Below are 13,196 nucleotides of genomic sequence, written 5' to 3' on the forward strand. Positions count from 1 at the left end.
TGGCCGAGGCTGTTCACGCTGCAGCTGCTGCTGCCCGGCGCAGGGGCCGCAGGGAAGCGCGGTAACCTTGGCTCGTGGGCTCCTTGCATGCCCGACAGGGCCGCGTCACGCCCGCGTGTCCCGCGTGGAAAAAAAACCACAGAGCGGTGCAGGAGAGATCCAGCGAGAAGCAGCGCACGACATGCTGTCAGGGCCGCCTTTCTGGTAGGGACGAGGAGCGCAGCGCTTCCTTGCAGGGGTGCATCGCGCCCCTCTGACAGGCGTTCCCGCCGATGCGCATGAAGAGGCCGAACTTGTGCAAGTAGAGAGCGGGCTGCGAGGGAGCCCCTCGGGCCCGGAGCGACCACGGATCTGCGGGATCCCACACCGAGGCTCGGCAGGAAGCGGCGTGGAAGCCTCTGCGCCCCGCGGGGGCCCGCACCCGAAGCAGGGACAGCCCCGAGGGTCCCCACTCGCGCTGCGGCCCCGGCTCCCCCCAGGCAGCGTGAATCCCACGGGCTCCGGGCACGAGCCGAGCTCCCGGCGTGCGCTGCTCGCAGCCATCACCAGTCGCCGAGCAGCTGCAGACGCACCTGAGCGGTTTTCTTACGCTGGGTGTTTCCGCCGATCCCGAGCAAATGGTTGCAGAATCAGCCCCGACAGCGCTGCTAATTGCAGGAGCCGAGCACGCGGCTCCGGGCGCAGAGGGAAGCTGTCCGTACTTCACACGCCGTGACAATCCCTGAAACCTCTTTAAAATGTTGTTTTCACGGAGGCTTTCCTCAGGCAGTGGCTTTCAGGCAGGCAAGGGGCTCGTCCCGACACCGGTCCGTTGTTAGAGGGGAAATGGCGCATAAATCTCGGGTATGTAATTACCGGGAATGTCAGGCACCAATACACGAGCCACCCTTTGTTCAGAACCCGCGCTCCCTGTGAGCTGAGCCCTTATTTCAAGTTCGCATTCAAAGCGAATCGATTTCTGCGTGACACACAGAGGAGCGAACCCGAGGGGCTGGTTTGCCACAGCTCGGTGTCGGCACAGCATTTAGTGTCGGAGCAGCGTCTTGCGAAAGGCACGGACGAGGAGACAGCGTCTGTAACAGTCGGACGTTGCCTTGTTTAGCACGTGTGATCAGGGGCTGGCAGCCTCAGCGCTGCGCTCCGTGTATTTCCCGAATGCAGCATTCCCGTCCGCTCCGCGAAGCTGGCACATCCCGGGCTGAGGGCTCAGTCGAGCACAAAGAGGCGCTGCGATCGAACCCCGCTATTCCGAACCACCGTGGGCGTGGGATATTTGTCGCGTCAAACAGAAGGAAAAAAGCCAGAAAAGGGAAACAAAACAGCAACAAAACCAACAAAACAAACCCCACAGCGTCCGTGCTGGCTTTGATTTCCCTTCACAAAGCCAGTGCTACGCGCTCCTGCCCCCAGACGGTGTTGGGGCATTTCATTTCCAGTGTATCTGAACCTGCACCCACACAGAAGGAGCTGCGCTGTCCCCCCGTAACCCCGCTCCGGCGGCGCGCAGCGGGCCCAGCGGGGCGTTACTGCATCAGTGCTGCTCGCCGGGCTAAATTAAAACGATGATGAGAAGCCCATCACTGCAGCACCGAAGGGGAACGCTCCATTACACCCGGCCCGGGGCTATTTATAGAGCCAAGCGGCTGTCGGTATTGTGCCTGCGGGTGCCGATGGGATCGCTAATAGGTCCCGGGTCACACACTTGCACCCTCGTTCTTTTTCGGTCCAAACTTCCACGTAAAAAAATGTGTAGAGAGTGAGCTTCGACTCGGGTGTAGAGGGCAAGGAGCTCAAGTATGTCATTGCTTTGACAAAGAGCCCGTTTCTCCTCTCGCCAGCCAACACAGAGGAAGCAGGGGAATGGGAAATCCTGTCCATATTCGCAGGGGGCACGGGCTCAGCGGAACGGCTCTTGCCATCAGAAATGGAGATCAGCCTGTTCGTCTCCAAAAGCTGAAGCGCCGCTGAGAAATCCGGAGCAGGACGACAGCTCGTTATCTGCAAATGAATCTCCTGCTCTAACATCGCGATCTGATTGTGCATTTGTTTCCCTTTCTGCGTTCCATGTGCCTGAGCGCTGACTGGCTGCCAGCGCTATCTCACCAGCGCAGCACGCTGACGGATTGCTCCTTAATAAGGCTCTCGTTAATCTTTCTTCCCCGGGAGATCTGTATTTTCTACTCCGATAAGGCTGAACAATTTCAGACGGAGAGGCGGCCAAGCCCCGCTCGCTCCCCGCTGGGCCCCGCTCCCCGCACCCCGGCAGCAGCAGAAGGGGCGGAGGGGCCGCGGCCGTCACCCGCGGCGGGCAGCTCCTGGGCGCCTGGGAGCGCACCCGGAGCGGGGGCCGGGGCGCGGAGCGGAGTGGAGTTGCCGTGCGCCCGCCAGGGGGAGCCCGAGGTTCCTCTAAGGGCAGAGGGGTCCGTGCTCCGGCGGAGCGCGGGCCGAGAGGCGTGCCGCGTACCGGAGCGCGGAGTGGGGCGTCCCGCGGAAGACTTACCGCATATCTTCAGACCGATCTTCCTGGTACACCCGTGCGCCACGCCGCACCACGAGTCGTAGGCTGCAAGAGAGGGCAGAGGAGTTTCCTGGCGCGGCGGGACCCCAGTGGGATCCCGGCCGAGCCCTGCGGTTCCCCATCTCTTTCCTTCCCAGACCCCCCGTCTCGGCGGGCAGCCGAGGCTCCTCGTCCCCGCGGCGACAGCGCCGGGAAGCGAGAGAACAGCACCTGGGGCCAGAGCATCCCATAATGCACTGGCGGGGCTCCAGGGAAGTGGCAGCTTAAAATAAAGTGGCGTGAAATGGGGTCACAGACGAGTTCAGGAATTAATTGGGTGAATAATAGTATTCGACTCGATGATGAGACGTGGCTGGCTGGGCCGAGGCCGCGCTGTCGGGCCGCCGTCAGCGGTACCAGGGACGCTCCGTCCCGGCTCTGCCGGACACCCATTGCCCGTGGCGGTTCAGCCGAGCCGGGCCGGGCTCAGCGGCTGCACGGCCCTAAGCGCCCTAGGAAGCGCCGCCGAACGGCGAGACCGGCTCCTGCGTGGTGCGGCGCTGCCGCCCCGACGGGAACGAATTCTTCCCCGGCAATGCAAAACGCGCCCCGGCCGTGCCTCGCCGAGACAGAGAGAGGAGGGCAGCGGGGCTCCCGTCACGGGACTGGGCTGACGTGGAAGGAGCTCCCGCTTCGTCCCATAAACAGCCTAGCCGCGGGCACCGCCCCGCGTCCACGGCGGCGGCGGAGCCGTGAGACGGTCTCTTGGGCGAGGCAGAGGGGTGCGGACCCGCCACTCCACGCTCTATTCCGCACGGCCTCCACGGGCGGTGGGACGGCCGCAGACATGGCGGACCCCAGCGGGAAGGCAGACAGCGGGCCGGGGCCGGGCTCAGGGCGCGGGGAGCAGCGAGGAGCGCTGCCGGGCCCGGAAAAGGAACCCTCCAGACGGGGCCGGGCCGGGCGGCTCGGTTCTTGCGCTGCCCCTCCGTGCAGCCCTTCACCTCGGTGGAGGCAGCCTCGGCGCTCGCCCCCTCCCCCCGACCGCGGGACAATGACAGCCATGGCTCATTGCCCCGACAGCCCTTCCAGGGTAACAGCGGTTCCCTCTCCACTGTGCCTCACAACCTTTCGTTTCTTCCTGCCGCCCGCTCTTTGTCTCTGGCGCTTTATAGCACCGAGCCGTTCGTTTGTTTCAGTATTTTGGCAGCCGGCAGGGCCGTCAGCTGATCCCACATCCACCTGCAGCAGCCTCCGCTTCCCACTCGCACCTCAATAACTCAAGGCGAATTCAGAGCAATTAGGAATACAAGGCTTTGAAAAGCTGCAATTAGCATCCCAATTTCGCTTGATTACAGGCTTCAGTGCGGGCTGAAAGGAAGAGCTAGCATTAGCATTTATAAAACGTGCGGGGGGGATGAACCCGCTTTGAGCCTCCGCTGTAACTTCACCCCTTCATAGATTCATTTTCTCCCCGCCCGGACAACATCCCCATTTGTCGGCCGCCTGGGGTTCAGCTCAGCGCCCACATCCGTCAGACGTGGCCGCACCGGCAGTCAGAGAAGGGCTGTGGGGGGCTCTCCCCGCCGCACGGACCCCGCTCCCTCCGGGAGGCGGTTCCTTTGTGTGAGCACTTTGCGCACCTTGTCTGGCGGCGCGGAACGGGCGGCACCGATCGATCGTTTCGTTTGGAAACGGGGCTTCCCGAGCCTAAGCGGAGAGAGCCTCCGAAACGCTTTAAACGAGGAAAATAAAACCTACTTGTGGGTCGTAAATTGGTTGGGGCGGGGTCCGGAGCTTCGTTGGAGGACGAGGGAGCGGAGGAAGCCATCCCTTCAGAAGAGCCCCAATGCCCGGAGCCCGGCTTTCCTTCGATATTACTCCGAGGGCGAGTGGGCAGAGAGGAATTTACTGGAAGGAAGGAAGGAAGGAAGAGAAGGCGCGTTTAGTAGCCCGCTCTCCTGGAGGACCGCGCAGGGGGGGCGTGGATGCCGGCGGGTGGGAGGCGGCGGCCCCCGATGGGCAGCGCGGGTCCCAGGACGGGTCGGGCTCCCTGGCCGGGTCGGGCTGCCGGGCGCGGAGGCGGTCGCTCCGGGGCCAACGCGCGGAGCGTGACGCCGGGAAGATGCCTCGAGAGGCTGAAGAGCAGCCGCGTCCTCTCGCTGGATGCCGAGGCTATACCTCTGCGCCGGAATGACGGGGTTAGCAGACCGTGAAGTCTATCGCAATTATATCGGTGGCCACTGAGCAGGGCGATGAGGTGGCTCGCGTCAAATGGAAGCCAATGTGCGGAGCGGGCTTCGAAATGACCGGCCCCAGTGATGACCTACAATCCCAACCGGAGCCCATTGCTGCGCCTTACCAGCCAATCCCCGAAACATACGCCGGGCTAGAGCATCCTACCGCTAAACCCTCGCCACAACAAAGGTGCATTTTTGCCCAAGCCCAACGACACGCGTCATGCACGTATGTGTTTGCACACACATGTTTCAGCAAATCAGGGGCAAGGCACGCTCCAGCACAACTCGCTTTGCCATGCAAGCTGCCGGCGCCGATCGTAGGAGGCGGCCGGGGGAACCTGACCGGCCCCGATCCCACCAGATGTGCTCCTTCCTCCGCCCGCCAGCACCGGGGCGTAGGCAGAGAATGGCCGGGTCAGTGTCCCGCTCGTCCTTTTGTCGCCGTCGCTACCTGCGATTTATTTTATTCCCCTTGTAAAGAAAATGAAGGTCGCGGTAACGAACGAGCGCTTTCTTTGTTAGCCGCTGGTTTCACGTCGGTAGCTAACGGTTCGTTGCCATTGTTGGGCGGATTTACGTCCCCGTGTAAACGCAACGCATCGATTATTTCAACGGTAAACGGGTATTTAGCTTTTTTAATATGAAAAAGAAAACGTTCATAAAGGAGAAGCGATTCTCCAGACAATGCCTAGAAGCGAAGTAACAGGTTAACGCGATGTCTAAGGCGCTGGCTGTCACGAAATAGCCGTTATCCCTGTGCAGCTACGACAGCGATCAAAACCAAATTTAGGAGAAACAAAAGCTCTGGATCCTGAAAGCCGCTCTCAAAGCTTTGGAAATAGGACGCGGATGAGCGGAGACTTACCGAGGGGCGTGCGGACCGCCGTGCTACCGGAGCCCAGGCAGCAGCGCGACTCCAGCCGGGAGCGACTCGCCGCTTATAAACTCCGCCAGAAACGACGTCGGAATACCAATCGCGCGGCGGAATTTAATGCGAGCTGACCTTTTTTTCCAGAAGTACTCGGATTTGCTTTTTTAAAAGCGTGAATCGCCGGCTGAGCTACTTCGACGCAGGCATGAGTCACAGAGCTGCCACCACCCCCTCCGCGCCGCTCCGCACGGGGCTGGGGCGGGGACTGGAGGGGCGGCCCCGCTTCGCCCCGCCGCGCAGGGTGGGACTGACACGGGCCCCCCACGCAACGCTTGCCGCCGGGCAAGTCCCGGTGCCAGTGGCGCTTCCAGCTTTCCCTAGACAGCACCGGCTCGCCCCAAGGCCTCCGGGCGTGCCGACGGGCGGTACGGGCGAAGCGACCGGACTGGGCTCCGGCCCCCGGCTCCGGCCCGCCCCGAGCCCCGTTCCACCGCCTCTCTCCCTCCGCCAGAGGGTGACAGAGGCACGGGCACCACCGCTCGTTGTGCTTTCCCGGCCACACGGGAACACCTGGATCTCCTTGACTCCCCCCAGTGCTGCCGCTGGATTTACCGCTTTACACCTGCCATCCTTACGCTAAAACGCGGAACATTTGTTTTTGCACCTCCGACAGCCCCAAATCCACGTTTCCCCACCCCACACCCCAGGCAATGCTTTGCTGACACGTTGCGGCGGTGAACGCGGTGCTAGGTGTCGATGTGTCGCGGTAACTGCGCAGACGCCCGAAGCAAACTCTGGTCACAGATCTGACACGTAAGGGGCTGGGAAGAATCTGCAAGGAGACGGGAGGAGGGAAGCAGCCCGGTGGAGCTGGAGGATTCAGCCACTTGCGGAGCGCAGGGCAGTGGGGATGTGTTCTTCCTGAGGAGCTCGAGGGGAAGGGCAGAAACTTCAACTCCTTTTTGGAAACGAGAGCGACAGACTGAGGCATTATGCGGCCAAGACGACTGTTGTGCCGAGCAGACCTACTGTCTAGGAAGTGGACACGGAGGACAACCAACGAGAGCACCAGAGGCAGCTTTCAGACACACCGAGGTGCTGACAGCGCGGGATGCCATGACCTTCTGCCCTCTGTTCCAGGGGATGGTTTTTAAAGGTGCTTTCAGCCAAGTGGGAAAAACGTTTGCTCAGTGCAGAGCATGAGAAATATTATTATAATCGTAGCTGACTGTCTCTACAAACAGAAATAGACATTCGTAGGAAATAGTGGCAGGATGGCAGGGCAATGAATCAACGAAAAGTCACGCAAAGACCTCAGAAGCCATCCATCACTGAAAGGTGAGACCCTCACACACCGTGCCATGGAGCAAACATCGTGCACCAAGGGGAAACCGCCAGATCGCGAAGCTCCGCCGCCACAGCCCCTCGGAGCTGCTCCGTTCGGCACCACGGACAGCGCCCGTCGCGCCCGGCGTCGCCCGAGCGATTCCGAACGATCCCGAGCGATTCCGAACGGCCCCGAGCGGCCCCGCGAGAGGCGGCGGAGGCGGAGCCCCGCACTGCCCCGGGCGCTGCCGGCCCCTCGCCGCCGGTCGGGCGGAAAGCTGCGGGGGGCCACGCAGCTGGGGCTGGGCGCCGCCCCCGCTGCCCTCCAGGTGGCGCTGTACCTCAAGGCCGGGCCCAGCGGGCCGAGAGGCGGCGGGCAGCGGCCCGTGCTCCGTCCCCCCGCGAACGACCGACCCCAAAAGCCATCCTAGGCGCGCAGCACCCCACCTCCGGAAATACACTCCGTGCTCCTCACACCGCTTCGGGCCTTGGAAAGTCCCGCAGCGCACGCTCTTTTCATAACCAAGTATACAACAGGGTGTGCACCTAGCAGCTGTTATGGTCGTATTGAGGTGTTTCTATCTTTGCTGGCTCTGATTTTTTTTTTTTTTTAAATCATGCTGTTATAATCTCGTATAACCCAGCACATTATTATAAACCATGCTGACTGCATTAAGTATCTTTTTTCATTCGCCACCATTTCTGGTACACAGTTACGTCTCATTTACCTGCATGTTTGATGGAGTGGAATAATCTGAATGACAGATTTCGAAAGAACTGGAAGACAGTTCAAAACAAAGCTTTTCAGAAGGTTTCTGGCTTTCACTTGCCCTGATAAAAAATGCAGATTGATATTACAGCATGTCCACAGCAAAAAAAGTGAACGCGCCGAGAAAAATTAAAAAATGATTGTTCTAATTACTTGTCCCTGTCCAAAAAGATCTACAAATGGAAATTAGGTGAAGACCTCTATTCTAAAGATAACTTGTGCTCTCTGTTTTATGGCACCTCGTTAACACTCACTGAAGTTAAGAGGTAGCTCTACATTTTGCCATTGACTGGTCACTGATGTATGCAACTGCCCCAAGCGCAAGGACCCGTCCAGCACTTGGATTTCAAAGGCAGCTCAAGGCGAGCTGCCAGCCAGAACACTCAGCGCTGCTGTGATGAAGGGCATTTGGAATCCAAAGCACACAGTTTTACATACTGTGTAGCTTCTTGCTGCAGAATGTCTCCTTCCTGATCCATGCTGGCATGCGTTGCTGTCCATTCTGGTCTGCTTCATCTGAAAAAGATCCCCAAGTATAACCTACATCCCAGAACGACAGCAGGAGCAAATCCCCGTTGTCAATACCTGCCAGCAAACATGGAAGAAAAGATCCTTCCTACTTCCAAACCAGGAAAAAATAAGAACCAACATAAAAAACTTATCTAGATAGATAAAAAATACTTAAATTGTGGAGCTGTAATTATAGCATGAACAAACAGTAACAGCATTATACCCTGTAAATCTGCTCCCTGTTAGTTTTAGGGACTCTCAACTGTTTACCCTGTGTTTAAAATAAATTTTATTTCTAGCCTCCATCATTAACCCTGTGGAGCCAAGACAGCCAATGCCCTGAGTCTCCCCTTGTGATTTGTTGCTGTAATCGTTACACGCCTCACTGAGCTGTATCTTTTTATCCCATTGGAGGGCATCAGTTGACAATTAGAACATTCAGTAATTTCAGTAATGCTGCTGCAGGAGATAACAGAATTTGGCTCTGCAGTCCCAGAATGAATGCATAGAGATGAACTCTGGGATCTTTTAATATATCATCTATTTAAATTAAGCATATTTCATAAAGAATCTTCTGGAGACAGAAAACATGGGCTTTTCTTGTTCATCTGAAACCATAAATCACTTTCAGATATGGGCTTTCCTAGGTCTCAAAAGTTACCAGAATCACTATAGATGTGCATTTGCCTTTTTTTCTCCTTCTTTCTTCCCTCCTCCCCCTCCCCTTTTTTCTTTTCTCTGCGATGGTCAAGTCAGGGGTTGGCTTGAGAAGCTTGGCAGCTTAACCTAAAGAGACGTCAGCACCAGTGAAATATCAGGCCTTTTGCAGCAACATATTTGAAAAGCCTGATTCCTCTGCTATCTTTTTAGCTACATAACAGAAAAAAGGAAAGGTTCAGTGCACCTAGCTGAAATAAAAGTGGTTTAGGAAGAAACAGTTTGTAGCTAATACTTACACAGCAAGGTGAAAACAAAGCACATTGTAAAAACAAAATATAGAGGCAGGACAATATGAATAGGTACCTTATCCATCAGAGAGAAAAGATAGGAAGGTAAGAATTTTTTTCCCCCTCAATTTGAATGAGCAAGTTTATACTTCCTAATCTGAGGAGTTTCATTATTTGAATTCTCACAGTAAACAGATGCATCCTATTTTGAGGAATGGAGAAGTGCATGAGCTTTAAGCAAAGCCATCAGCTGTTACACATGCCTCTCTTTTCAGTATTTAGTATGGGAGATTGTATAAGAAAACTGAGGATGAATTTTAGGGAAAATGCACTTTCCCTAGATCAAATTACATGATTCAAACTGAACATTTGTTCCCAAACTGAAATTCAGATTAATGTTACATACTATGGACACATTCAGATCTATTAACATAATAAATTCCTGTCCTCTACTTTGACCCTTCAGAACTTCTCTCCGAGTGCTCACTTACCGAACGCTCTTGGCTCTCCTTGCTGGCATTTTGATGCTGCTCTAGAAGGAGACAACCATAGGAATGAGCAGAGCTGCAGCCATCTTGGTGGGTGTTAGCCGTTCAGAGCTAGAACAAGAAATGCAATCTAGCTGTCATACTTTTAAGGTTTTCTTAAAGCTTATGCACATCAAATTAAGAGCAGCGCTGCTCTGAACAATGAAATGAGTATAACCTCCCTCTAAAATTTTAAAGGAGATTTAATGTTGTAAGAGTTTCAAGGAAATGTCTGGGAAGGGATAGTGCTCTGGTATTTCTGATGGCCACATTCTGTGCAGGATGGGTAAGATGGCTAATTTCATTACTCTCTGGCTACAATGAGAGAACACCAACCTGAGACTTCACTCCTCAGCTTTCATCTACCAACCATCTTTTTTTCTTCAGAGATTAATAATCTCTTTTAGCAGAAGTCTAGGCTAAATAAACCGAAGGTAAGCTAGCAAAAATTATGAAAAATTTGACAGGTATCCAAGCTCATGCTACTCACATCATACAGAAAATCCTGAAGTTAGTGATGTAGTTCTATTGACCACTTCACAGAAAATTCTATACAAAGGTGGTAGGGATCTGCAGACCGCAAAATGACCAACTTATAACTTTTTTAGGATGTAGAAGAATACAGAATTCTCCTCTTCAATATCTGAAATATATCCATAATTTGGCTTGTGTATTGGTGTCAATTAGCCCTTAATGACTTCAGATATTAACATATCCATTGCTTGCCAAAGGCAGACTATGGAAAGTCCTGTGGCAGTTTGCAGTCTGGACCATGAAAGCAGATGATAGACATTTCAAAAGTAATTGGGAAAAAAACATATCTTTTTCTTTGTAGTAGTTTCTTTACAAGAAACATGAAATGTGAAGCCTTGTAAGAGTAAGAGTCACAAGCTTTTGATAAACATCTTATTTGTCTTATTTAGCCAAACAGATTTGCATGAGAAATTACTGAAAAGTAAGTAATGCAACACAGAAACTAAGGACAATTAAAACAACTTTCTGTGTATAGTCATATCTATCTAAGTGAAAGAACATTAACCAATTATTTCTCCAAGAGTTATAAACCGAGACCATTTCATTATTACCTGCTAATTTGTTTCTCATATAAAAAGGAGCACGCAAAGCATTATTCAGCAAGACTTAGACACACCATTGGTAAATAGAGGCTTTTCTTTATCTGAGGTAAAAGGAAATAACATCCTTAAAATTATAGCATCAAATGGCTGCTATATAGTTTCAAACATTCATATTAGGCCTTACAATTTCTGTAGAAAGCAATAGTAAACCTTACTGTGTTCACGTGATTAATAAAATATGGTTACGGCATCTTTTCTTCTGCCTACCCCAGAACTGCATGTTATCCATATTTGTTTTTCATTAGTTGACTTTACTGAATGTGATTGCACCCAGTCCAGTTCTCCATCCCAATGTAACTTAAGATTTCATACAATAAAATTCTTACTGTTTTTTTAAATAAACTGTAAATACAGTAAGAGTTGGCTACAAGCTTTACCTGCTGTAGCATGACTTAAATCAGAGTATTTTTTAATCACTTTAAAGCAAAAGAGTTGCTCTATCTATGCAGCTAAATGCGTACCTTTTAATAGGCATGCCAGTCAATTTATATTCAGACTTTTAAAAACACTTGGCTTATTATCTGTTTCTTTCAGCATTGTAACATGGTTCACTTAGTCTTCACCATATGGACACCAACTGATTTGAGGTAATACATATGGCAGACATCCCACATAGATGCCTGCATTAAAAATGGCAGAAGATATTAGCACAAAATGTAAACCATCTTGAGTTTATACATCCGACCTATTATTGAGATACTCAACTAGAAAGGGAATTTGCTTCTCAAAAGCATTTCTGATTCATTTAAAAATCTTAATGCCAGCCCAAGAAAAAAGGCATATTTGTAAACTAGGAGGAACAATCTCCAGTGTATGAGTTTTCCTTGTCACTTTTAAAAGCATGGATATACATTCATGTAGGACTTGGGCAAATGGTTCTCTTTTAGAAAAAGTCTCTAAATTGAAAAAAAGCAAGAGGAGATGAGTGATGCAGACACAAAAACTAGTGATTCAGAAAACACTGCCTTAGAGGGCTTGATTGTTCTCATTCCTTTCAATTTAAGTGAGAAAAGAGGTACCTCAATTTTCTCTGGAAAGCAGCCGACATACTTATCCCTTATCTATTTCTGCAAACCAAACTTCTGTTCCTTCTACAGCCTAGCTGTGGCCAGAGAAACAGCTGAATTATTGGTGGTAAATTTACTCAAGAAACTCAATCCTGCAATTTCTTTACACAGATCAAAGCCACCAGGAACGTGAATTCAAACTTCCTCAGCTGAGTGTGAATATTGTACTTCACAGTCACATCTATCATCTCTGCTGTAGTGCATGCTATCTCAGTCCATAACTTTAATAAATGTTAACAATAATTAATACTAAACTGGCAAAAGGCACAATCTTATCAGTTCTGTAGAATTTCAGATCAATTTTACAGCTGACATTTATTCAGTGTTATATAATTTATCTCCAAATCTGAACAAGACAAAGAGCTTGGGTAAAGTTTTTCAGTTGAAGTACTCTTAACAGCTGTTTTGTTAGAGTCAAATCTCAAAACTCCACTGTCATTTTGCAGAATAGAGAGTTTCCTGTCATCATTCCAGAAGACGTATTTTCCCCCATTCAAGTGTAATGTAGCAGGCCTAATACTGCCAACTACTTCTGCATATATCAAGTATGAACATGTCATCAAGTTAGAGAACAAGGTAGTTTCTGCAGGCATAATTTTGAAAGTAATACAAGGACTATAGAAATTCTAGGGTTTGATAATAACAATAGTAAAGGTTATTGAAATGTAGAAGAAAAATACTAAATCTGTTGGAGGATCAAAATCGCTGACTGAAAAACTACAGAACTTCCTGACTAATTTTCCTCAGAATCATAACTTTCTTCACCTTCTTCATCACTGCTATTTGAATAGTCAGTACTCTTGATGTTGATGTTGCTGCTCTCATGACGTTTTTCTTCATCATCTTCATTATCCCCAATGGCAAGTTTCTGTGATCCTTCTGCCTTAAAAATACACAAAATTATTCTCTGCTGCACTACACTTTATATTAAACAAGTTTAAAGAAAACAAGTGAGGCAATTAGTTTAACCTATTTTCAATTAAATCATTAAATACCAATTAATCCTTTCTAGTGAGTGAAGAAAGCTCTGCAATGACTGTGTGGCAGACAGCAGACTTAAAACTATGAAGTTCACTTGTATCCTGAGATATGCTGTGACCGCTTTGCACTTGGAATTGGCTCAGCAAAGCTCTAAAACCAGCACAGCTGGTCACCAGAATATCATTCGTTTATGGGCAAACGCTCAGATGAATTAAGCCACTGTTTAAGCTTCTTTATTGTTTCTGTTTCCTGTAGCTACATACTAGCAACAGAACGGAGAAGATTCCTCCCTCCTTACACTGCTCCAGGTGTCTATATACCCTAA

General features: G+C 51.4%; 1 protein-coding gene across 2 annotated transcripts in view; it reads right to left on the reverse strand.

Moving 5' to 3' along the window:
- Nucleotides 1-9,743, reverse strand: part of GAD1 (glutamate decarboxylase 1) — a 31,277-nt gene extending 21,534 nt beyond the window's left edge. Inside the window, exons 1-3 of one of the 2 annotated variants that reach the window (XM_021399380.1) lie at nucleotides 5,603-5,672; nucleotides 4,259-4,408; nucleotides 2,501-2,563 (exon numbers count right to left, since the gene is read on the reverse strand). In XM_021399380.1, coding sequence (XP_021255055.1) covers nucleotides 2,501-2,563; nucleotides 4,259-4,328 — 133 coding nt within the window. In that variant the 5' untranslated portion in view covers nucleotides 4,329-4,408; nucleotides 5,603-5,672. Of the gene's footprint in view, nucleotides 1-2,500; nucleotides 2,564-4,258; nucleotides 4,409-5,602; nucleotides 5,673-9,651 lie in introns of those variants that run through there. The other variant, XM_021399381.1, reaches the window with a different exon arrangement.

Source organism: Numida meleagris, chromosome 5, assembly GCF_002078875.1.
Source record: "Numida meleagris isolate 19003 breed g44 Domestic line chromosome 5, NumMel1.0, whole genome shotgun sequence".
In the NCBI taxonomy this organism is placed as follows: Eukaryota; Metazoa; Chordata; class Aves; order Galliformes; family Numididae; genus Numida; species Numida meleagris.